The 24178-nt window shown below is 51.9% G+C and overlaps 1 protein-coding gene across 1 annotated transcript in view; it reads right to left on the bottom strand.

Annotated features, from left to right (window-relative positions):
- Nucleotides 1-24178, bottom strand: part of IL17RC (interleukin 17 receptor C) — a 60963-nt gene that overhangs the window by 24759 nt on the left and 12026 nt on the right. Inside the window, 6 exon segments of the mRNA XM_048487306.1 lie at nucleotides 6610-6749; nucleotides 17473-17517; nucleotides 17599-17716; nucleotides 22307-22407; nucleotides 22511-22570; nucleotides 22929-23087. Coding sequence (XP_048343263.1) covers nucleotides 6610-6749; nucleotides 17473-17517; nucleotides 17599-17716; nucleotides 22307-22407; nucleotides 22511-22570; nucleotides 22929-23049 — 585 coding nt within the window. The 5' untranslated portion in view covers nucleotides 23050-23087.

Here is a 24178-nt window from a genome sequence, read left to right as displayed (position 1 = left end):
AGGGCAAGGAGGATTGTAAGCCCCTTGAGTCTCCTCGTCTGGTTCATAGCGGGCGAGCCCCCCCTCCGGACTTCACCGGCCACACGGACTCGCCAATGGTCACCGCCGCGTTTTCTCATCAGCCTCTCCCAGCGGCTGGATTGGCCGAGGGCCTTGTGTCTGCGTAGACAGTCAGGGCGGAGAGCCCTCTGGCCACGCTGGCCGCCCGGCTGATCATCTCAGTCCATCACTGCATTCAAGCCTCCAGGCGCGGGCCAGTCCTGGCTCGAGGGGGGGAGGGTGAGCGACCCGGGACGGCCGGACAGGCTCTCCCGCCTTCAGCCACGCAGGGAGCCGACGCCCCGCAGCCAGCCTCTCGGTGCAAAGCCACCGAGGGACTTCCATACCGGGCCTCCCCAGGAGAGAGCCTCGGGACTTTCGCTGCCTCGGCTCCCTCCCGGCTGGCGGCCGGGCAATGCGGCCTCCCTGGCTCGGGTCCGGCATGACAGGGCGGGCCTGGAGGTCTCGGAGGAAGGCGGACGGGCAAGGAGAGGGCCTTTAAGGAGCGTGGGCGGGCGGCGTAGGGGATAAAAGAGAAGAACGGCAGTAGCCAGAGCTGTGGGACAGGAGGCAGAAGGAGGGTGTGCAGAGAGGGGCTGGGGAGCGGAAGGAGAAGGAGAGGCTGGGAAGGGCCAGCTGAGGGACAGGAGGGGAGTGGGGGAGGCCTGTGGAGAGAACAGGGCCCCCAGTTCCAGTGTGACAGGGGAGACTCTGTGGGAGCAAACAAGCTCCCCTAGGGGAAACAAAGGGGAGTCCTGTGGGAGGAAACAGGCTCTCCAAGGGGAACTGTGTGTGGAGAGGCCAGGCGGGCCCTGGAGGGGGGGGGTTTAGGCCCCACCTGTTTGACCACCCCTCCCTGAACAGGGCGTGAGGCCGGGAACAAGAACCCCGGGTGGTAGTTTTGGAGGGAAGGCATCAGGGCTCCCCCCCGCTGTACTCCCCTGGGAGGGGGACCCCACAAAGTGGTGTGGGAGAATGCGCGCCCCGGTTCTTTGTGTAGGGAGCCCCGCTTCACGCACCCCGGCAGATACCCAGGACAGCCGGGTGGCATGCCCGCGGAACGTGGCTGGAGCCCAGCCCCAGCCGGGCGGGAGTTAGAGCCAGTGGGTTTAGGGCAGTCGTCCCAGGGCTGCACCCACCCGTGCGGGTTACGCCGCCGTGCATGGAGGGGATGGATTTTGGCCTTAATTTGGGCAGTGGGATGCACCGAGCACTGCGCCAAGCCCTCACAATGGTGGGTCCCCTTTGATGAAGGAGGTGGATGATGAGGCGGGAGACGCCTAAAAAATGCCAGCCTCTGCAGGACCCACAAAAAAATTGGGTTCCTGGGAGGCGGCCCAGGAGTGGGGGGCAGGGCATCTCGCCTCTGGTTCCCCTGGACCAACCACTCACCTCGGACGGGACGCACATCATAGCTCGCGGGAGGCTGCTTGAGCGGACCGGGCCGAGGCGGCAGGGTGGGACAAGGTCTGGGCTCTGATCCCGACACCGGCACTCCACCTGGGCCCGCCAAGCTGCCGCTAGGGCACCACCCCGAGTGAGGGAGGTCGGGACTGTACGAAGAAAGTTATACCGCTTTTCATTCTGGCCCGGGTATAATATCTCGCCGGAGACTTTACCGGCCAGCGCCTTCCCGGGCCTTGGGTTTAAAAAGGGGACCAGCCTGTGAAGGGCATAATTCCCCCCCATGGTATTCCTAGCCCTTATCGCTGGCTACAGCCAGCGCGATGCCGTCATGCTCCCACGGATAGGTGGAGTTGCTGGTTTTGGGAACAGTTTACTCCAGATTCTCAGCCCACGCTGCCAAAAAAGTTGGGTTGTGTGTGGGCAGCCTAACTGCGTGGGTGGTGAGGCTACCGGCCTTTGGTGGGAAGGTTTCATGTCCGGGCCGAGGCACGGGAGCCCTTAGAGTTGAATAACACCCCGCCAGAAGGCCGGGGAAGGGGCAGGCTCCGGCTCGGACCAGATCCGGGAGAGTCTCCGGCCCCCGGGCCGAAGGGCCCCGGGATGCCGCATAGGGTAGCGAGGCCACGCCAGCTCCCGCTAAGGGGGGGCGTGGGGAGGCCCGGCATCGGGTCGGGTGGCTCCCACGCCCCTCAAGGGTCCCTTCCTTGCTTCCGTGTGGGCAGTGGGGCCACTTCCAGCTGGATTGCCCAGTAATGGAGTGCGATCAGAGTGGGCCATAGTTTCCAGGGTCACCGGGCGGGCTCGCGTCACGCCGCCCCTTGTGACATGGGGTGTCCTTTAAATGGCAGAACACTGACGGGCGCTAAAGTTTGATGGCAGCTCAGTTTCCATGATCCGCGACCATCCCAGGCCCCGCCAGTCCTTCCGGTAGTATCGCGAAGGGTGACCGCGGGCCTGTTTCCATGGGCAGCATTCAGAAACTTACCCCGCGGGTGCGCTTTACATTAAGGTGGGGCCCCTCTAGGACGAGGCCCTTGGAGTTAGCCAGGTCCCTTCCTCGTCTCTTATCCTATGTTGTTGGGGCGGATGCCCTCGATTTGCAGAGCTGTTGGCAGCGTAAGGCGTTAGAGTAGCCGAGGAAGCTTGGTCTCATAACCCCTCTGGCCTTGCCATTGGTTCAGCAACCGGGTTAGGGCGGATGACGGCATGCGTCGGGTCTGGCTGGATGACCAGGTACTGCAATTCGAGCCTCGTGGATCGGGGATCCGCCTCTTTGTACAGGCCTTCAAACGAGGATCCTCTCTTGCAGCTACCAGGGACCTTCTTAGCGTGAGCAATGGCTTGGTCAGATGCCCCACGAAGCGTCTGTAATTTCCCTACATTAGAGAGATCAGGAAGTGTGGTATAGGAAGGGCTATCGGGTCGCAGAGGAGGAGGTCCTCCAGCTGTTAATACCCAGCCAGTACCGAACGCAAGTGTTGAAAGGGCCTATGACCATCTCTGGTCGGGCATCATAGGGCCACAACACCAGCAAAAAAGAATCCTTGATCACTTCTTTGGCCTTCTTATACAAGGCGATCGCCCTCAGCGCCTTTGTCGGTCGCTATGGGTTTGTCAACGCATAGATGGTATGTACATTCGAAGTAGCCCCTATGCAGCCCCCTCCGCCCGCCGCTCATGCCCCTTTGAGCCGAATTGGCAATGGATTTTATTGGGTTCTCTGTTCAACTCCCGAGGGGTTCGCTTTGTGTTAGTGTTAATTCGACACCACCCGCTAATTCGAAGCCAGTCCCCTCGGAACATGCTGCAGAGGGGGTAGGGCGGGTGCTCGGCGCCTTCTTTGCTCAGGTGGGGATCCTTAAAGGGAATTAATTTCAGATCGGGGCACTCCGCTGATGCACGCAACCTCGGGTTGCCAGCGCCACCTTAGGAGTGCGCCAGATTCTTACATCGGGTGGGACATCTCTGCAGACCGACGGGCTGGTCGGTGGTGATTCAAATCCAACCCTCTCAAGGCAAGGTTACAATAAACTAGGGATAATGCATCAGTCTCCACCTGTTGGGATTCGCTCGTGGACCCCTATTCTCATGGGTCCGAGACACCACAAGCGCTCTTTGGCTTTTCTCCTTTGAGCTTATATTTTATGGCCGGAACCCGCGAGGGCATACCGTAAGTCATGGAGGAAACCTGGGTAGAACCCCGAACAGGAGGGGCAAGAAGTCCCTACCTTTCAAGCGAACGCCAGCACATTAGGCAGCAAGCCCAGGATTTAGCGGCTCAAAAATCTACGAAAGTAGCTCAGGAACAACAGAAAGGGCGGTATGACCGGTCGGCCCGGCCCCGGGTCCTGCAGGTGGGGGATCAGGTCCTGGTCCAGAGACATTTGGCTAGGGGCTCAGGTGCCGACCCTTGGCAGGGTCCTTTCCTGGTATGTAGGGTGTTGGGCCCGCCAACGGCGAGGTACAGTGTGGTCCACCCGCCGCCATCGCAAACCCGTCCATGTCAACAACTTAAAGGTTTGGCATACCCGTCCCACCGGTTAAGTGCTATTAAGACTGGCCGGATTTGGTCAAGCCGGGAAATTCCCGGCCGATCCACCTCTGGGGAGGTCTTGCCCCAGTCTCGACAGCCGGGTTAGCGGAGAGTCAACTTTGTGACCTTTAAACTCGGGCCCTGAGGCGGTTTCCCCAGGTGTTCTCGGTTCTACCGGGGCGGACCCAGATCATACAACATGAAATCCGCACCGAACCTGGCCAGGTAGCGCGAAGTACGTGGCGACCCCTCCCCCAGCATCGCTGGGAGGTGGTCCACCAGGAGGTAGAGAAGATGCTCCAGTTAGGGGTGATTGAGCCCTCCCGCAGTGCTTGGCGCAGCCCTGTGGTTCTGGTTCCGGCCCACGGGTTCTATCAGATTTGCACGACTACCGCTAAGTCACCGCGCTCGGTTCGATAAAGGTGATCTAATGCCCCCGGGCCGCACTCATCTGGTCCAACAGTTGGGTACGCCCGGCATTTGTCTGCCCTGGACCTAAGTGAAAGGGTATTAAGCAAATCCCATGAAGGACCTAGGACCGAGAGAAAACAGCCTTTGCCACACCCCAGGGGCTGTTTCAGTTCCGGGTGATGCCCTTTGGCCTGCATGGGGCAGCGGCCACCTTCCAGCGCATGGTGGATACGGTGTTGAGTCAGTGCCAAGGCTTCGTCACGGCCTATATTGACGATATCCTGATTTACAGCCCGACTTGGGAGGCCCACATAGAGCATCTGCAGCAGGTCCTAACGGCCTTGCAGAACGCGTCCCTCACGGTAAACCCAAAGAAAAGCCACCTGGGGTTTCGTGGAGATTCGGTTATTTGTTACATTTCCGGGTGGTGGGTCTTAAACCCCAACCCTCGGTTGCTCCATCGCTGGATCTACTCTGACTCCTCCCACCACTAAGAAAGGCTTGCGGCGCTTTCTCGGCTTAGTGGGGTATTACAGTAAATTTATCGAGGGTTTCGCCTCAAAGGCGGCCCCTCTGACGGATTTGTTATGGAAGGTCGCCTTCGAAATTCTCAATACGCTGGGGTCCCCAGCCCATCAATCACAAGCCATACCTTGGAAGGACTTCCTAATTCCAGCTCCGTATTGCTAATCCAGACCCCGATCTCCCCTTCATAGTGCAAACGGATGCCTCTGGTACGGGCCTCGGGGCGGTCTTGTCCCAGAAGTGACCCGAATGGAGTATCCTATCCGTTTATCAGCCGAACCAGCCGGTAGAATGCAATACTCCACGAGGAGCTGGAGGTCTCTGGTTATCAAGGGCTGTGGCCTGTGATTCTACCTAGAGGGCCGCGCGTTTACCATTGTTACGGACCATGCCCCGCTACAGTGGATACGTCATACGAAAGATCATAACCCACGAGTGCTCCGTTGGTATATCTCGCTTTTGCCTTTCAGGTTCACCATCACGCACTGTCCGGGACGGCCAGCAGAATGCCAATTTCTCTCCGGATGTGGACGGGCGGCCCTGACGGGTGTCACGCCTAGAGGGGTGTGTCCGGAGCGGGCGAGCCCCCCTCCCCGGACTTACCACTGCCACTGGCCACGGACTCGCTGGTCAGCTTCGGCCAGCTGCGTGTCTCGGCTTCCCAGCGCTGGATTGGGCGGCCGAGGGCTTCGGCGCGTAGACAGTCAGGGCGGGAGAGCTCCTCTGGCGGCCGGGCTGGGGCTCTCCGGGCGGCTCCGCCCGGGCCTACTGCATCTAAGCTTCCATGGCCAGTCCTGGCTCGGGAGGGGGAGGCAGCTGACTGGGACGGCCGGGACGGGTCACTTCCAGCTGACGCAGGGAGCCACGCCTGCAGCTCGGGTACAAGGCACCAGGGACTTGAGGGCCGGCCGCCTCAGGAGAGAGCCTGACTTCTCGGGGTTTGGCTCCACCGATGGCCATGATAGCCTCCCCTGGCCTGGGTCTGGCATGACAGGGCGGCCCGAGGTCTGGAGGAAGGCGGAGCCGGGCAAGGAGAGGCCCTTTAAGGAGCGGGCGCGGCGTAGGGGATAAAAAGGAGAAGAACGGCAGCAGCTGGGAGAGTTGTGGGACAGGGAGGCAGAAGGAAGGGTGTGCAGAGAGGGCTGGGGAGCGAAGAGAAGGAGAGGTTGGGAAGGCCAGCTGAGGGACAGGGGAGGGGAGTGGGGAGGCCTGTGGAGAGAACAGGGCTCCCAGTTCTGTGACAGGGAGACTTGTGGGAGCAAACAAGCTCCCTCGGGAAACAAAGGGAGTCCTTGTGGGAGGAAACAGGCTCCAAGGGGAACTGTGTGAGAGAGGCCAGGGCCCTGAGGGGTTTAGGCCTCATTACTGACCACCCCTCCTAGAACAGGGTGAGGCCGGGAACAAGAACCCCGGTAGGGTTTGGAGGGAGGCATCAGGGCTCCTCTCAAGGTACTCTGAGGGGACCCTGACACTCCTGCAGGAGAGAAAGGGGGAGTAAATCCAAACTCCTCCTCCTCCTCCTCCTCCTCCTCCTCCCCCCTTAAGGACAAACTCTTCCCTTGAGGATAGCATCATATTGCCTGCCCTGAATTGCCCACCCTCCTCCAACTCCACTCTCCCCAGGTATCTCCCACAAATCTCCAGGAATCCCCCAAGCCAGAGCTGGCAACCCTGTGTGGGGTATCTTCACTCACCAGCACCCTAGGGGAATCCAGCCCTTTACTCCGATGTGTCCGGTTCAGGTACAGCCACAGTGAGAAGTTCTGTCGTGGGGGGAAATCTGACACTCGCAGCACAGCCCCGTTGGCCGCAGTAAAGACTTCCAGGCTGGGCACTACAATTTAAAACAATCAATTATTTATTTTTATTCAATTTGATTTCTGCCCTGCACCTTCCCTGGCCAAGCAGAGCTCAGAGTGGTTTTAAAGTACTCCAATAAGTACAATATCAGCTATATTATAATTACTGTAATCTAATAATATTATAAAACTCTGTGCTAATATATTGTCGGCTAGCTTTCACGGCCGGAATCACTGGGGTGCTGTGTGGTTGAAAAACTCTAGAATCAAGACAGTGACTGATCGGCTCCACACAAACACAGGACAACTATAGACTATAGCAATCAAAGGGAACAAAGACCAGGATACTTCTATTCAGATCCATTCACCTATTGACCTTGCTATCTTCATTGGTACTCCCATGCTACAGACTTCTTTGTGACCTGGCCATGCCAGGGCTACTGGCCCCAGATGGTATCACCTTTGACCTCACAGTATATATACTCCACTTGCTTTCCATTCCTACCATCAGATCCTCTGAAGATGCCAGCCACAGATGCAGGCGAAACATCAGGAGAGAATGCTGCTAGAACACGGCCATACAGCCCGGAAACCACAGCATCCCAGTTAATAGTTTACAAATTTAGATGGAATCATACAGTAGGTAGCCACCTAATGTAGGCAGACTATCTTTCATGGGTGAGGATGTCCGAAGATGATGACAAGTAAGTAGGGACAACCAACCTATGACAGGCCAAAGAGACCTACCACACCTGCTCCTCTTTGTGTATCTCACAGGCCCAAAGGTTACTCAGGAGAGTGGGGAGAAGAACATTAGGAAAGGTAGGAAAGAGAAAAAAGAAAGGGAAGAAAAAGAAGAGGAAAGAAAGAAACCAACTAGAAAGGATGGGGCAAGGGAAGGAGGGGAGGACAGTTGATCTATATAACCTTTGCTGTCCCCCACCTGTATGCCTGGTGGAACATCTCTGTATTACATCTGGTGGAACATATCTGCATCCCAGTAGAACTAAGTCCCACAGGGCCTAGATCAGTGGTGGGATCCAAAACTTTTAGTAACAGGTTCCCATGGTGGTGGGATTCAAACTGTGGTGTAGTGCCAATGGGACTGGGCAGGGCACCACGGGCGTATTGGGCATTCTGGGGTTTAGGCATTCCTAAGGGACTGTGGTAAAGACGCTATTGGCCATGCCTAGTCCCATGGGAACGACTGCACGCAGGCTTAGGCTGCCACGCACGCCCAGTGCACCTCCTGCTAGACTGCTTCAAGTTCCAGGCTCTACTGCTGAGAGAGGGCGAATCCAAGGCAAAAATCACATGGCAAAATCACCAATTAGTAACCCCCTCTCGGCACACACAAATAATTAGTAACTTACTCTCGGGAACCTGTGAGAACCTGCTGGATCCCACCTCTGGCCTAGATCTCATAAGGCAGAGCTCTACCAGGCTGGGGCCAGTGTCAAAAAGGCCCTGGCCCTGGTTGAGGATAGCTGGACAATTGTGAGAGTCAAACAATTTGATGTCACTAATAATTTCAGCCCCCTGACCTGGATGGTTCAGGCTAGCCTGATTTTGCCAGACCTCATTAGCTAAGCAGGGTTAGTGCTTGAAAGGGAGACCATCAAGGAATGTTATGCAGAGACCAGCAATGGCACACTACCTGTTACTCTCTTGCCTTGAAAACGCTATTGGATTGTCTGAGACTTGATGACACTTTAAATGCACAATAATGACAGTGCAACATAAAAGTTCAACTCCAATTTAGAATTCAGTTCACATCAAAACAACATAATGCTCTGGGGGGGGAATTATTCCGTTTCAAGTCTTAAATTCTGCACGTTACATGTACACCACAATATGGTAAAAAAACACATCTCCACATAAAGCTCCAGTACAATATGAAATGCTTTTGCAAACGGGGGGTGAAAAACGTAATCCGTTTCAGTGGCACATGTCAGCACAATTTGACATCTCACTAATATGTGTGAAACTTCAGCCCAATTCACTGGGTTGAAGGGAAGAGCCAGGATTTTTAAAACTATTCTTTTTATAAGGTGCAAGCAGGAATCCTACGACAAATCATAGTACAGAGGACAATTTCAGCATTCCCCCACACACAAATCTCGACACATCTACAAGCTCTCCAGGTTTTTAAGCAGGCTGATTTTCCCATCTGCCCTCATACCGGCAGCCTCTTTACAACACAACTCTCAACATTCCATCTGGCCTGGGGCATGTTCTGTCCTCACCAGACTTCTGTGATTTATTTACAGTCATATATCTCTGTGTACCCAAGTATGTCGACAACCCTGCCTTCTCTGTGGGTGGCCACCCACCCTTCGCAGCCACTTTGGTGACAGGAGTGAGCGAGCCACTTTATTGTTAGAGACAAAATATTATTACAGCAAAATCAGAAACACACACCCCCCCCCCACACACACATGCTGAATCAGACCTTCGGTCAGCTCAGCCCCACCTGCTCCTTTTAGCTGGTGATGCCAGGGAATGTCCCTAGAGCAGCGATGGCGAACCTCAGACCAGTGCCCAAATTGCAACCCAAAACCCACTTATTTATCGCAGTGCCAACATCGCAATTTAGAAGAAGAAGAAGAGTTTGATTTATATCCCCTTCTCTCCTGTGGTGGAGACCTGGGCTTACAATCTCTGTTCCTTCCCCTCACAACAAACACCCTGTGAGGTAGGTGGGGCTGAGAGAGCTCCGAGAAGCTGTGACTAGCCCAAGGTCACCTAGCTGGCGTGTGTGGGAGTGCACAGGCTAATCTGAATTCCCCAGATAAGCCTCCACAGCTCAGGCGGCAGAGCTGGGAATCAAACCCGGTTCCTCCAGATTAGATACACAAGCTCTTAACCTCCTATGCCACTGCTGTTGGAGTAGAATTTATTTATTTAATTCAATTTGTGCCCTGCCCCTCCCCACAAGGGCTCAGAGCAGCTTACAGTAATAAATAACAGATAAATTCGATTGAAACAATTAAAACTTTTAAAACAAACAAGTTCAAAACCATCACAGTAGTTAAATCCAATCTAATCTAGTTAAAACCATTGAAACAGTTACAGTAGTTTGTAGTAATGCACTGCCGACCCAGCAGCACCGTGGTAGAACGTTGGGACGCCAACGGACCTACGGCCTTGCCGGTCGCACCGCATCCCCACTCCTCATCCCCCCATGAGTCATGGGTCATGAACTGTCTGGCTCAATCACCGGGCGCAAGGACAATGGTCTTGCCCCCAGGTGAGGATTAGGCTCAGACGCCACGCCCTTTCCGCACGTAGCCAGGTGAGATCATGCATCACATGATGATCTCCTGACCTCCCGCCTCCGCCTCCGCTGAACTCCCCCCTCGGGTCCCCTCCCTCCACCATAGAATAATAACACAAAGGTGCCAGGAACCGCATGCGGGAGACTCCGCTAGAACATCGGACCTCCGGGGTTCCCGCTGGCGATCTCCACTAGATGCCATTCCGCCTCTGCCTCCTGCTCTACGGTGACCACGGGTCGCACTCAAGCAAGCTGGTGCCAAACCCGTAACTTCCTCGAACCTCCACCCTGCTCACCGTCGCCTCTGGGGAAGGGGTCATGTACCAAGTCAGCTGGATCGGGCGTGATCCAGGGACCACTGCTTCGTATCGCTTGTCCTCGATCGGGCGATCCAGAGACACGGCCCTAGGACACTCTCGTCCGAATGGAACACCGGTGAGTATGGGAGCTTGCAAAAAGCAGGGCTTATGACAAGCACGCTGATTTAACTGAAAGCGTTAGCTAAAATGCGCAGGGTCCCCAGAAGAGAAGGGAGCTGCTTAAATTGGTTGAGGAGATTGAAGCTCAGTCCATGGTACCCAGAGGGGGGGACATTGGAATCTTAAGGACTGGGAAACATCGAGCACTCTTCGCGACAGAGCCTCGCTACCGATGTTCGGCTACTGATCGGAGACAATGTTTTGTCGCCATCAGGCCTGCAGACTCCATGGCTCCCCTTGCTGTAGGTCAGCCTCCTTCTCGGACCTTTCACCTTCACCCCCAACCCCGAATTTTCTATCCACTAAATTGGACTTGTCCTCCTTCTGCCCCCCCCCTCGCCTTTCACTCCATCTAAACTCTCCTCAAGGCTCAGCCGCCTCCCCTGTTCACTTTCCATTTTCCGCCACTGTATCCTCCGGCCATAATGCTGGTTTCAAAACTCGTGAGAACGTGATTAGCCACGCATCTGCAGAAGAAAGAAACTCCTGACGAAGACGCATGCCGGGACTTTGCATTGTGCCCCGCCCACTTCATAGATACTCGAGGGGAGGGTGGGCGCCATTCGGGCGGGTTGTCGAAAATCACTTTTGCTATAACATCTCACTGAGCTCCGCAAAGGACATGCGGTCGGAAGGTTCACCTACTGAGGAGGCACGCTCTGGAAGTCCACCAATTCCATCACCGGCACCTTCATGTCTCCTATTTCCTGCACCAAAGTCAGCCCTCGCAGTCAGCCCCCGCCTGCCTTGCTTCCATGTTGGCCAACTCTAACGACCAGATTGTCCTGTCTGAGGCCACCTCTTTACGGTCGCCTCTCTGAGTGCGCCTATAAGGTATTTTGTTCAAGGTCCCCAACGCCGCCAGCCAACCCAGAGTTTCTCTCATCCCAAGTAAAACCCTGCAGAGCCCTAAGGCCGAAGTTTGTAAACAGGGCTCCAGAAGTGCTCAAGAGGTAGATAGCTAGGAGGCTCCAAAACGAGCTCCTCATGCTACCAAGTAAAAGAGAAACGCCCCACGGAGTGCCGCGAGGGCGATCACGGCCTGGGTAAAAAATCCTGAACTGGCCACATGCTTGTTTGCTAGACATCGGGTCCCTCCGCCCACCAAGCTAGCCTCCTAGCCGCAGCACTCTCTCAACAATTGGCCAGCGGGAGGCAGCCCTTGTGGACACTGCTTTAACTGCGGCAGACCCGACACTCAAGGGAGTGTGGTAGCCCGTGGGGGGCCTACAACCCCGATGTGGGAGGAGGGTCCTCCCCAGGAGTGAGAAGGCCACCTAAGACCCGGCGCCCACGCTGTTGCAGGCTTCCCACTGGAGAAACGACTGCCCGCCGGGAAACTCCCCGCCTCGGCGCCTCCCCAGCCCAGGACCAAGGAGAGGGAGAGTACTAGAGCAGACCCAAAACGCCAAGGCTCCCTGCCTAAACCACCCTCTTGCATCTCAAGCCATGCACCCAGCCTATCTCCTTTGTTCCCCACTCTAGGTTCTGCCTAACCCAGTATGATTTTAACCCATCCCTACCGGGACTATTATTGGTGCTGCCAAAGGCTCCTCTGTCACAACAGGGACTGTCTACGTCCCCGGAGGATCGACTCCACGCACTCAAGGACCCATCCATCTCCAAGTCTTGACAAACAGCCCACAGGAGTGACCTGCCGGAGCCAGCTACGCCAGCTGATTTTTCCTTTAAGTCCCCATACTGCCGACCCAATAAAGGCTACGCAGCCCCAGTAGAAGCCAATATGGCGAGTTTTACACCCACCGGGCTGCAGAAGCGGTGGAGACTTTCTTATCGGGAGCTCCCCGGCCATACCTGGAGCTCGCTTTATAGAAGGGTGTAGCCTCAAGGGCCTGGTGGACACCGCGCTTGATGTGTTACCACATCAGAGCAGCCGAGCGGTCTACCCAGTGGCCACCAGGCTTGCCCGCGACATCTGGGTGGGAGACACACCGCCAGACGGCGCATCCGCCTGGGCCACGTCAATAAAGCCCAGGGTTCGAGCGCAGCTCACAGTCCTACTTCCCATCGCTTTAGACATCCATGTCAATCTCTGGGAAGGACCATGAGTCAGGTTAAAACGACTCTGGTCTGGGATGGTAAAGCCACAGATCACTATCCCAATCGCCCCTCCAAAGACTACTTTCTAATTTCCGTAAGAAAACTGTTTCCTCTCCTCCTTTTCTCTTCTCTGTTTTTTCGATCAGGGGAGGCTGGAGGGCCAATTGGCTGACTGGGTTCTCCCTGGATGGGGTAATCTGGGTCTGGGCCCTGGTACCGCAGCACTGCTGTGACAGGTCTCTAGTTTAAGGGGAAGTGGGTGATACTATAGCACTATCATCACTCTAAGATGCTTGGCCGTGGCTCGCAGGCGTACTCCCAAAGATAATCTTCGGACACAAAATTTTTTTTAGCACCATCCAGCTTCCTGCATTAGCCACCATATCACGGTAAGTGCAACTTCCCTTTGCAAAGAACCCTCTTTTTCCTTTGTGTGTAAACAACTAAAGAAAGAGGAGTAGGCGCCCCCAGGAGGGGATTGTACGGTGCCAACCTTCACAGGCTGCAAACAAGCCTCTTATATTAAATTTAAACTCAAACCTCCGGGATCCCGATATCCCGCCATCCACGAACTGAGCCTAAGTGGGACCTGCCCTCCCCATAACCTGGGAAAAGGTGTGTTTCAGTCCCTCTTCCTACAGGTCCCTGTGGACTCCATTCGGCCATGGACAGGCTAACCCCATGGAATGGCGCCAGGAGGAAACCAACTCATCCCGGAGATGGGAACACATCTCTCTAGAGGACCCGCCCCCAGCGATCTCTAACAGGAACGCCACGCCAATGCCCAAAGACCCAATGACCTGGGAGACGCTGGCTACTCACCAGCCAAGCTCCTAGAACTCTGCTGGGCGCCAGTAAGACCACCCCGACACCCAGAACCTCTGTGCCGCCTTCTTTGGTAATCATCACCAACTCGGGCGGCCACCGGCCCTTGCCTGCTCTACTCGCCTCCTGCCTATGGCGCATCGCCACCCCTGACGAAGCCACCAGACCAACATCTGGAGCAGTTTGCTGTCAGCTGCTAACGCCTCTCTCATCTTTCTGCCTGGGCTAGTACTCAGGGAGTTAGAGCTCATAAGCTCCTGCCTGCTCTCACCTGCAAGCGCCCGGAGACTTCCTAGCTGAGTCTGGGCTAAGCCCCCTCTACAAGGAATGCCTCATCCATCAGGGTAATTTGCGAGCTGACTGGGGACCCGCTGCCCAGACTCCCGCTGGCTTCTCCCTTGTCAACAAAACTGCCGCTAACCATCGAGTTCAACACCCGCGCCGCATCACCGGGCGCGTGAGCTACAAGCGGGAAACCGTAATTCGGCCCATTCATCGCTCGGCCAGTTGAGCTGCACACACACGGAAGACATTCCCCCCCCATGTCTGGAAACATCCTTGCTCCCCCAGGGCTGGTTCTGGACCTGGGCGGGAGAGAACGCTAATTACATTCCCGCCTCGGCTCTGCCGGAACTCTTGTTGCCTCAGTCGCTTCACCATCGCCCCACCCTTAAGCTCCACCCCCGGGAGCCCGACGCTGGCCAGCCACACTGGGCTTGCTCTCGGTTCTCCTGTCGGAGCTGCACTGTTGTTCTCTCCGCTGAGTTCGCCTCAGAACTTCCCAGTGGGGAGTCCCCGACTCGCCTTACAATGCTAAGACTACTGGCCGGGTTGGCCTGTGCCCTTGTGAAGTCCATCAATCCTACCTCCATTGCTCTGATGCCCTGGCCTCCGAAAGCAGGAACCCGCCAAGCCACCCTAGACAATCGCGGCCGCTATTGATTACTTCTTTGTTGTTACATCACCAAGGCTGTGAGAATGTACATAATATGTGTTGTTTTAATCTTCTGATAATTCCCAGTTGATTCACGGAAAATACGAGCTGCAAGAAGTTGTATCTAATCGAAGTATGATGTTTTGCCGGATTGGTGGTCAGCCCTCTGGAGCTGGCTGCCGGGAGGATGGTTGAGTGCTATTGTACAGCTCTGCATTGGTTTAATTGTGTGCCCTCATATCGATCTTTGCTCTGCCTTAATGCGTATTCACATTGCCTGTAACGTGTGCCCCTCAATTTCCCTACCCCGCGTTCAAGTTCTAATGTTACACAAGCAGCTTGGTCAGCTTGGACTAGACGGGCGGGAGGAGACAAGCGCCCCTTTAAATCGCCTCTCAGCATTTCGTCCCCTTTTCTAAAATGTAAAAGGGGAGGAGATGTAGAATGCACCGCTTCACCCAGCAGCACTGCGGTAGAACGTTGGGACGCCAACGTGGACTCTAATGGCCTTTGCTGGGTTTCCAGACCACAGACCTCCCACTCTCATCCCCCAAGGAGTCATGGGTCATGAACTGTTCGGTTTAATCACCGGGCGCAAGGACAATGGTCTTGCCCCTGTGTGAGGGATTAGGCTCAGACGCTTACGCCCTTTCTCCAGACGTGACAGGTGAGATCATGTATCACATGATGATCTCCCGACCTCCGGCCTCGCCTCCGAACTCCCCGTCCCTCCCTCTCCCACACCATAGAATACCAGCCAAAGGTGCCAGGGAACCGCATGCGGGAGACTCATGAACATGGACCCTCCGGCTCCCCGCTGCTGGCTAATCACCCAGATGCCATTCCTGCCTCAGTCTTCGCTCTTTAGCTGACCAATGGTCGACTCATACAGTATAAAATCTGATCTAAGCTAGTTTGAATACACTTGAATTAAAATCAACTAAATGCTTAATTTCAAATCAGAGTTAAAAAAATAAGCACATGCATGTACCAAAGCAATAGGGCTTCCATAGCAAAAGCACCTAGGCTCACAACCAAAAAAAGGGAAACCTAACTGTAAGAACATAAGAACATAAGATTAAGCCTGCTGGATCAGACCAGAGTCCATCTAGTCCAGCTCTCTCACTGCAGGCCCACCAGGGTGCCTTTGGGAGCCTTCACATGCAGATGTGAAAGCAATGGCCTCTGGCGCTGTTGCCCCATCACTCTGGGTCTGTTAAGGCATTTGCAATCTCAGATCAAAGAGGACTTCAGATTGGTAATACAGATCGACTTCTATTCCATAAATCTGTCCAAGCCCCTTTTAAAGCTATCCAGGATAGTGGCCATCACTCACCTCCTGTGGTAGCATATTCCAAACACCCAATCACACGCTATGCATAGCAGTTTCCTTTATTAGTCCTAATTCTTCCCCCCAGCATTTTCAATGTACTGCATTCAGTTTTCAACTGTACTTTGTTACCGGTAATACCCATGGAGTCTCCCAAAAGGCAAATAGCAGCTGTGAAGGGCTGATTCAAATTGGGGGGGGGGGGAGCATGGGGGGTGGGGAGGGTGAAAAAAGGGTAAAACCCTTTGCCTTGTACACTGTGGTCTGGATCCTAATTGGCCGTGTGCTGCTTGGGACTGTTTTGCTGAACCCTCCCTATGTCTGCTATGGTTCACAGGGTTCATTCCTACAAATAGCTTATGATAAGCAGGCCGATCTGTGCTTGTGCCAAAGGCGGCTAAACGACACGAACAGAATATATCATGCAAATCAAGACCTATGCAAATCTTCACATTTTCAGGAGGGACGGACAACGTGTTCTCCGAGTTCTCTCGTGGGGATGCCAACTCTTCCATTGGATTCCACGCCTGCACATAGTACATACTTGCATGTGACATCTCTCCTCCTAGTCCAGCATTGCCTGCCAGGATGGGCAGTGGCTATCCCAGACCTCAGGCAGAGAAAAGTCATAACACGTGAGGAGAAAGCCTTTCATTGGAGGCGATTGGGAGGGCGTAACCTTATACTTCAGATGTTAAGGGATCATACTCTCCATCAGCCCCTGCCAGCATGGCCATTGGCAGGGGCTGATGGGAATTGTACTCCATAACATCTGGAGTGCCAAAGGTTCGCCACCACTGCGCTAGGAACTGAATCTAGGGTTATCAGCTTCTAAAACACGGTACGTTCTACCATGATGACAGCTTCTCCCTATAACTGAACGTTGTTGAGTTTTATCTGTGTGTAAATGTGAGTACTGAATAGGTAGGGAAGGGCTACAACTAGGCAAACTTTGGCCTTCCATTCTCCAACCGCCTCCTTTGAATCGCCAGCTTTGAGCACAAAGTCTTTACTTCCCACCGCAGGAACACGCCCTGTCTCTCTTCTCTTTTTTTTTTTAAAAAAAAAACCTTTTCGTCCCTGCAGCAGGGCGCAAGGGCAGAGGGAGGGAAGGGAGCGCTTTGGGGCAGCCTCCTCAAGCCTGGGCCTTGAACCGGCAGTCACACCCCTCGGCTTCCCCGCATAGCGGGGTGTTCAAAAGGTGCTGTTCCATCCAGGAACAGAAATCCCGCATGCTGAGGGGGAAGGAGAACGGCAGATTCGGGCTCGCTGTGCTGTCGCCACTGACACAGTGGGGAGTGCAGCGGGACCCTGCGTTACTTGCCGCGAGTAGCACGCAACAAAAGGTAAGTGGGGAAATGATCTTTGAGACCCTTCCAGTTCATAGATTGATCCTACGCTCCACCCCCTTTCAAATACTTGCAATGACCAGATGCCGGAGACAAACCGAAATATATTTCCATCCTGCTATGTTAATGAACCTCCCTGGGGCATCTAACTGGCTGATGAGTACTGTTGCCATCCTCCAGCTGGCAGCTGGAACTCTCCTCGGATTACAACTGATCTCAGAGATTCGTTCACCCGGAGAAAATGGCTGGTTTGGAAGGTGGACTCTATGACATTATACCCCAAACCCTGCCTCCTAAGGCCCCACCCCAGAACTCTCCAGGTATTGCCCAACCTGGAGCTGTCAATCCTACTGAGGAACCTGAGGGTTGTACCCAGGAAGGACTTTTTTAATATTCTGAAGAAGTTACAGCGGAAGTGTCTGAATCAAGCAGACACTTGTTTTGGCTGATCCTTGCCTTTTTCAGGGGAACAGTGTGGGCAGGTTGTTGGCATCGCTACATACCTTGGCAGAGCCGGACAGAATCTTTTGCATCACGCCAGCTGCAATCTATGGGAAGAAAACATCAGTCAGGAGTGCTGGAGGGTGATTGTTTGCTGAGATGGCTCTGTTCCTCAGATGGGCACTCACTTGGTCCATAGTGTGTTTGTTTTAGCATAGGCACAGATTCATAAACGGGGCTGGTGAAGGCTGTGATGTGCAGCTCCCCGCTCAGAGCAACTGGGAAGCAGTCAAACTGGAGAGAGCTCTGGAGAAGAAGGGAACAAGGTGAAGATAGACATATCACAGCCTATGGCAGTGGTGGCGAACCTTTGGCACTCCAGATGTTATGGACTACAATTCCCATCAGCCCCTGCCAGCATGGCCAATTGGCACGGGCCTATGGCCATTGGCCACAGCACGTTTTTCATCTTTGATGTGATACCACTTCACATCACATTCCAGCGTATTATATCCCAATCATCAATCTGCTGATTCCCCCGTAGTTCTAGTACATTTTCCATCTTTCAATTTTGAAAGTGGCATATATACAGCTATTTGTTTATATATATTCAGCCACCACATTACTTTTTTTAAAAATTTGCAACCGTAACAATACATAACAGCATTTACAAAATGCATCCAAGATTGGTAGACAGGAGATGGGTTGATGATGACACAGGCACTAGCCAAGCAGCACCATTGTTCTGTCCCCCAAGTAAAACAATCTAAAGGTGCCCTGTTCTTGGTGGAACAGAGTGGGAGACACACAAGCGAGGTGTAACAGTTCAAAACAAGGTTTATTGCTTAGAAGAACTGAAACCTTTCTATCCTCAGGAGGAGGGACCATCTAGAGGGATTATAATTCCCATCAGTCCCTGCCAGCATGGTCAATTGGCAGGGGCTGATGGGAATTGTAGTCCATAACATCTGGAGTGCCAAAGGTTCGCCACCACTGCGTAACTCCTCCCAGGGTCTGACTAAGATAAAGTACTTGCTTGAGTGGTGAACAATTTAAAGCTTGAGACTTTTGTTCTTTCTTTGACTGCTTCCAAGAAGGTCCACTTTGTCTGTGCTTCTTCTGGGTTCCTTGAGTGTCCTTTATCTGGATTCTACTTTCTGTACACCTTAACTTTATGCTATCTCTATACAACATAAATGTGACAGATATTGCAGCCTTCCAGCTACCCTAGGCACCTTTGACTGACTGACTGAGCTAAACAGCGGGATTACTGGGTAATAGGAAGACTGCCTCTAGTGAGATTTCTTAAAGGGACAGGGTCCAACTAAAATTCCCTCCCTTTAGAAGGCTATACAAGGAACTAAGCCCATTGTAGCTATAGGGGAACTGATGCTTAATAAGGAAAATAACAAAAGCATCTGTGGGGGCATGACAACCATCCATGGCTGGTCTGACCTCATTCAAACTTAATCACTGTAAAAGCTGCAGAAGAGGGCACTTTAGAGGTCATCCCCAGGAGAAATTAAAGTTTTGTTTTGACTGACAATAGTGAGGGCACTTCCAAACAGTCCTACTGCTGTACAAATGTTACATTCATCTTCACTTTTAGTGGAAAAGCAGTTCCACTGACTAATATGAAGTGTTGTGAGAAAGGGGGAAAGAAGGAGCAGGAGGAACATTGCTCCACATCTGCATTCCCTAAGGCTATTACACCCTGAATTCAAAGAATATTGCTAAACCTATCAATGATTGCTGTATTCAGTATTAGTCACCTGAACCAGGAAAAAAAACCCACTCATGACTGCTTGGGAGAAAAAATGATTTATTACTATTTGCCTATCAATAATAATGATGCAATGCATGATCTAGATGCATATATTTATACACGTAGTTAACAATCATGAATCTAATAACCATGTGTGACTCCACTGTGAGAATCAGAAAATCTGCAAGGGGGATGACCCAGGGCTGGAGAGTGATCTTTACTGCAAACCCAAGTAGCTGCCAGGGTTTGCCCCAAAACAAAAGCTCCAGAAAAATAATTGCAAACCCACCTTGTGCAACTCCAAGGGATAGGGGTGGGATACAACCACCACTAATAAAAATAAATAAATAGAGAGAGGAGAGAGAGAGAGAGAGGAGAGAGAGAGGAGAGAGGAGAGAGAGAGGAGAGAGAGGAGAGAGAGGGGAGAGAGAGAGGAGAGAGAGGAGAGAGGAGAGAGAGGGGGAGAGAGGAGAGAAGAGAGAGAGAGGAGAGAGAGGAGAGAGGAGAGAGAGAGAGGGGAGAGAGAGAGGAGAGAGAGGAGAGAGGAGAGAGAGAGAGGAGAGAGAGGAGAGAGAAAGAGAGAAAGAGATAAGCCTAGCCATACTGTATGGAAATGTTTTATAATCAAGAAATAGCACAGGGTTCCCAGCTCTGGGTTGAGAACTACCTGGAGATTTTGACGTTGAACCTAGGGAGGGCAGGGCTTAGGGAGGAATCTCAGCAGGTCTAATTCCCTAGAGTCCACCATATAAAATGTCATTTTCTCCAGGAGAACTGATCTCTATTGCCTGAAAATTAGTTGTAACAGCAGAAAATCTCCAGGTACTACCTGGAAGTTGGCAACCCTATTAGGGGAGGTGGGTTGGCGAGGGGGCAGAGCAATTGGACAAGTGTGAAAATGGGAGGAAAATATTTCCTACAACTGGGGATTCGGGGGTCAGAAAGGGGAATATGGAGGAAGGGGGAAGCAACAGGTGAAAAATCAGAGTCTGAACAAGACAGAAGGGAAGACGTGGGCTATGGGGGATAGGATTTCCCACCCACAAGTTCTTATGGCCCCCTTTCTTGTATGCCTATAAAGTACTGTTTAGAATATGGCAGTGCCTACCTAAAAGGTATGCCTGGACAAGTTGAGAATTATTTAATCAATAAGCCCCTGGGGTTAAGTACTGCAGCTTCCTAGAAAGCTGTGTGTCTTCAAAGTGGGGATTGCCTTATCTGCACTTTATATCTAAAACGATAATACACTTCTAATTAACTCTCAAGGGAAGGTATGGGTAAAGTATTCAGCGCACTAAAAGTGCATTGTGGGAATGAAGATTGCCATTGGTTTGCACGAGAGCCAATCACAGGTGCATTCCTTCCTAATTGCTTCTAAAAGAACAGAGCCTTTCTCGCTGCATCACCAGCAGACTAGACATTTCTTCCTCTTTTGTTACGTTCATTTTCCACCACCACTGCAGCTTCCACCCAAACCTCCATGTTTAAGATTTAACTAGCTGTTTGCTTTTTGAGTTGATGCACAGCATAAGGGGCACTAACCAAAGCTAGCAAGCACAGACAGCACTACTGCACAGAGGATTATCGGCTGCCCCTCTCCTCCTCCTTTGAAGAACTCTATAATTCCCGGAAGCCTAAAGAGTCTAAAATATTCTGAGAGGGTCTGTCTCATCCAGCACACTCTCTTTTTGAACTGATACCATCCGGCAGAAGATACAGGTCTATCAAAACTAGGACAAAGAGGCTTAGAGACAGCTTCTACTCTAGAGCTGTGGATATGCTAAACTCTGCGGCTTCGTGTTGATGTGTTCGGGGCTGTGTAGGGATGGGTGGAGGAAGGGGAAAGTGAGGTTGGGGTATGAGTCTGAAATTGTGTGCATCGAGGAATGCTGCTGTAAATTTCGTTGTGCGTGCACAATGACAATAAAATGCTTATGCTTATGCAAACTATTTTGTTTTCATAATTTATTCTAATTGCAGGGGTGTTTTTGTATGGAGTCACAGAATGAGAAGATGGGAGGGGGAAAATGGAAAGGACAATATACTGCTACCCATCCATATCCACACAGGAATGTGAGTGGGGGCTTAAACAGCTGCATCCATCAATGCAAACAGTAGGCTCCTAGTGCCTCGGTTTGCCTCAGGGCTATGCAAGAAAAGAAAAGTAGACTAACATTTCCACTGTCTTTCAAAACTGAGCTCTTCTCAGCAATTTAAATAAGAAAAACTGTTTGCTAGAAAACACACCTTCCCCTTTAAAATATTAACAGCCAAGAATGTCAAGCCATCTCTCTGTTTCCACATAGCTCTGAGGTAAATTGTGGAAGCAAGAGCCTGCAATTAGCTTTTACAGGTGAGACGGTTTGAGACTTCACTCATGTTTCTGTATGGACAGGTAGTGTGATTGCCAAGTCCAGATTGGCAAGTTCTTGGACATTTGGGGGAGGTGCTGGGCAATCCTCACTGATATGTGGATGTCGCTCTCTAGGATTTACATTTCCTCTCCTAGTACCTACCCTGTTTCCCACATAAGACATCCCCGGAAAATAAGAGACCTAGGTAGAGGTTTTGCTGAAGGTGAAATATAAGGCATCCCCAAAAAGTAAGAGACGTGAGCAAAGTTTTTGTTTGGAAGCATGCCCCATTTAACAGAACATTAGAAAAATAAGACATCCCTGAAAATAAGACATAGCGCATCTTTAGGAGCAAAAATTAATATAAGACACTGTCTTATTTTCGGGGAAACACGGTATATCATAAAGACCAGCCTCTAAAGCAGCAATTTCCTCCAAAGGAACTGATGAATATAGTCTGGTTGATAATCCTAATGGGTAGCAATCTATTGTCCCTGCCATTTCCAACCACTTACCATCTGCATTGCGCTACAGCCATTGAGCTGCATGATTATGAGGCAAATTGAGACTGCAGGAGCCTGTAATTTGCATCTTATGGGCTGAATAGAGACTCAAGATCTTCCACATTTCTGTTTGAGCTATGAGATGATAAAGGAACAGAAAGATAAAGGGTAATAGGTGTATACGTGTGATGTTGTTTCCCACTTCCTCGTTGTAGTCTCTCCGTCTACCAGTTTTGGACTGTGCCAGAGGAATATTGGCCTGTGTGTCACTTACCAGACTATGGTTGTGGGCGCGAGGAAACCGAACCTCCACAAGCGCGCAGCGGAAGAAAGGGTATGTACGGGCTGAAAGCCAAATGTGAGTTTGAAGGAATTCTGGGAACAGAGAAAGAATGAGAGAAAGCAGTGTCAGTAGGGCAGAGGAGGGATTTTCATTAGATGGGGAGGGATTGCTGAAGATGAGTCCCTTCTGGTTTACCATTATGATGTCCACTGGGCCGTGCACCATCCTGGTCAAGTCTTCCATCTTTTTTCTCACCTAATGCCAACAACCCACATCAGAAAATAAACAGAAGCGGAGGCGTTAGGACGCTTTATTTGAACATGCCAGTCGCATTCCAAGCTCAAATAAAATTTGACAGAGGATCAAAACCCACCCAAACCAACATCTTAATAAAATCAACAATCATCAGTACTCTTAAGACACTGACTCGAAGGGATTCCAGGAGCGTTTTCAGTGGTTGCCTAGCAACGGCGTTATACAAGCCTCACACCCTTTCAACTGCTGGAAATAAAGGCTTGGGGGGTGTATTTTCAAGACTGGAGGCCTGTCTCAGTGTCAAAGATTAGGACAGAGGTCAATTTCTAAGCACAGACACTTGCACCGTCTTCCTCACCCAGCAAGCCAAGGTGTAGTATCACCTGCACGCAGGGAATGCAGTCTTGCTCCTGATGGCACTGAAGTTTGGTCCTCGTTTCCATCTTGGTCAGCAGCAGGACCGGATTTAGCTCTGGCATAGGCACAGCTTCCCCAGGCGTACACAGACCATCTCCTGCTGTGAGAACAGACACACAAAAAACCCTGTGTGATAGTTCCTCTCTCTGAAGTGGGGACTCAGCCTCATGTTACAATTCCTTCATCTGCATTTAAGAACATAAGAACATAAGAACTGGCCTGCTGGATCAGACCAGAGTCCATCTAGTCCAGCACTCTGCTACTCGCAGTGGCCCACCAGGTGCCTTTGGAAGCTCACATGCAGGAGGTGAAAGCAATGGCCTGCTGCTGCTGCTGCTGCTCCTGAGCACCTGGACTGTTAAGGCATTTGCAATCTGAGATCAAGGAGGATCAAGATTGGTAGCCATAAATTGACTTCTCCTCCATAAATCTGTCCAAGCCCTTTTTAAAGCTATCCAGGTTAGTGGGCCACTACCACCTCCTGTGGCAGTATATTCCAAACACCAATCACACGTCATGTGAAGAAGTGTTTCCTTTTATTAGTCCTAATTCTTCCCCCCAGCATTTTCAATGAATGCCCCCCTTGGTTCTGTGTGCATTGTGAGAAAGAGAGAAAAATGTCGACATTTTCTACCCCATGCATAATTTTATAGACTTCAATCATACCCCTCACTGCCTCCAAACTCAAAGAGTCCCAAACGCTGCAGCCTTTCCTCATAAGGAAGGTGCTCCAGTCCCTCAATCATCCTCGTTGCCCTTCTCTGCACTTTTTCTATCTCTTCAATATCCTTTTTGAGATGTGGCGACCAGAACTGAACACAGGACTCCAAGTGCGGTCACACCACTAAATAACTAAATAATTCTAAATAACTTTTTTTTTTTGCACAGACAACCTCCAAGATTGCTTCATCAAGAGCCTGGAGGAGAAGCAGGGAAAACATGAATGTTTCCCTCCCTTGATGTTTTCTGTCTGGAAGAAAAGCCTCCTTGAGCTGCTTTTATCTTCACTGAAGAAAATATAAATGTATCCCCGCCCCAGAGAGAAAAGCAGCTGGGAGCAAACCTTTGCTTTTTTGTGAAAAATTTCAGGGAGGGCGTTAAAGTCTTTTCCCTCCTTCTGAAAAGTGATCCTGGTAGCTAAAGTTGCAAAAGGGAAAAAAAAACCCCTGTCATTTATAATATAAACACGGA

Source organism: Sphaerodactylus townsendi, linkage group LG03 (assembly GCF_021028975.2).
Source record: "Sphaerodactylus townsendi isolate TG3544 linkage group LG03, MPM_Stown_v2.3, whole genome shotgun sequence".
Taxonomy (NCBI): domain Eukaryota; kingdom Metazoa; phylum Chordata; class Lepidosauria; order Squamata; family Sphaerodactylidae; genus Sphaerodactylus; species Sphaerodactylus townsendi.
This window is presented reverse-complemented; position numbering and strand designations above follow the sequence as displayed.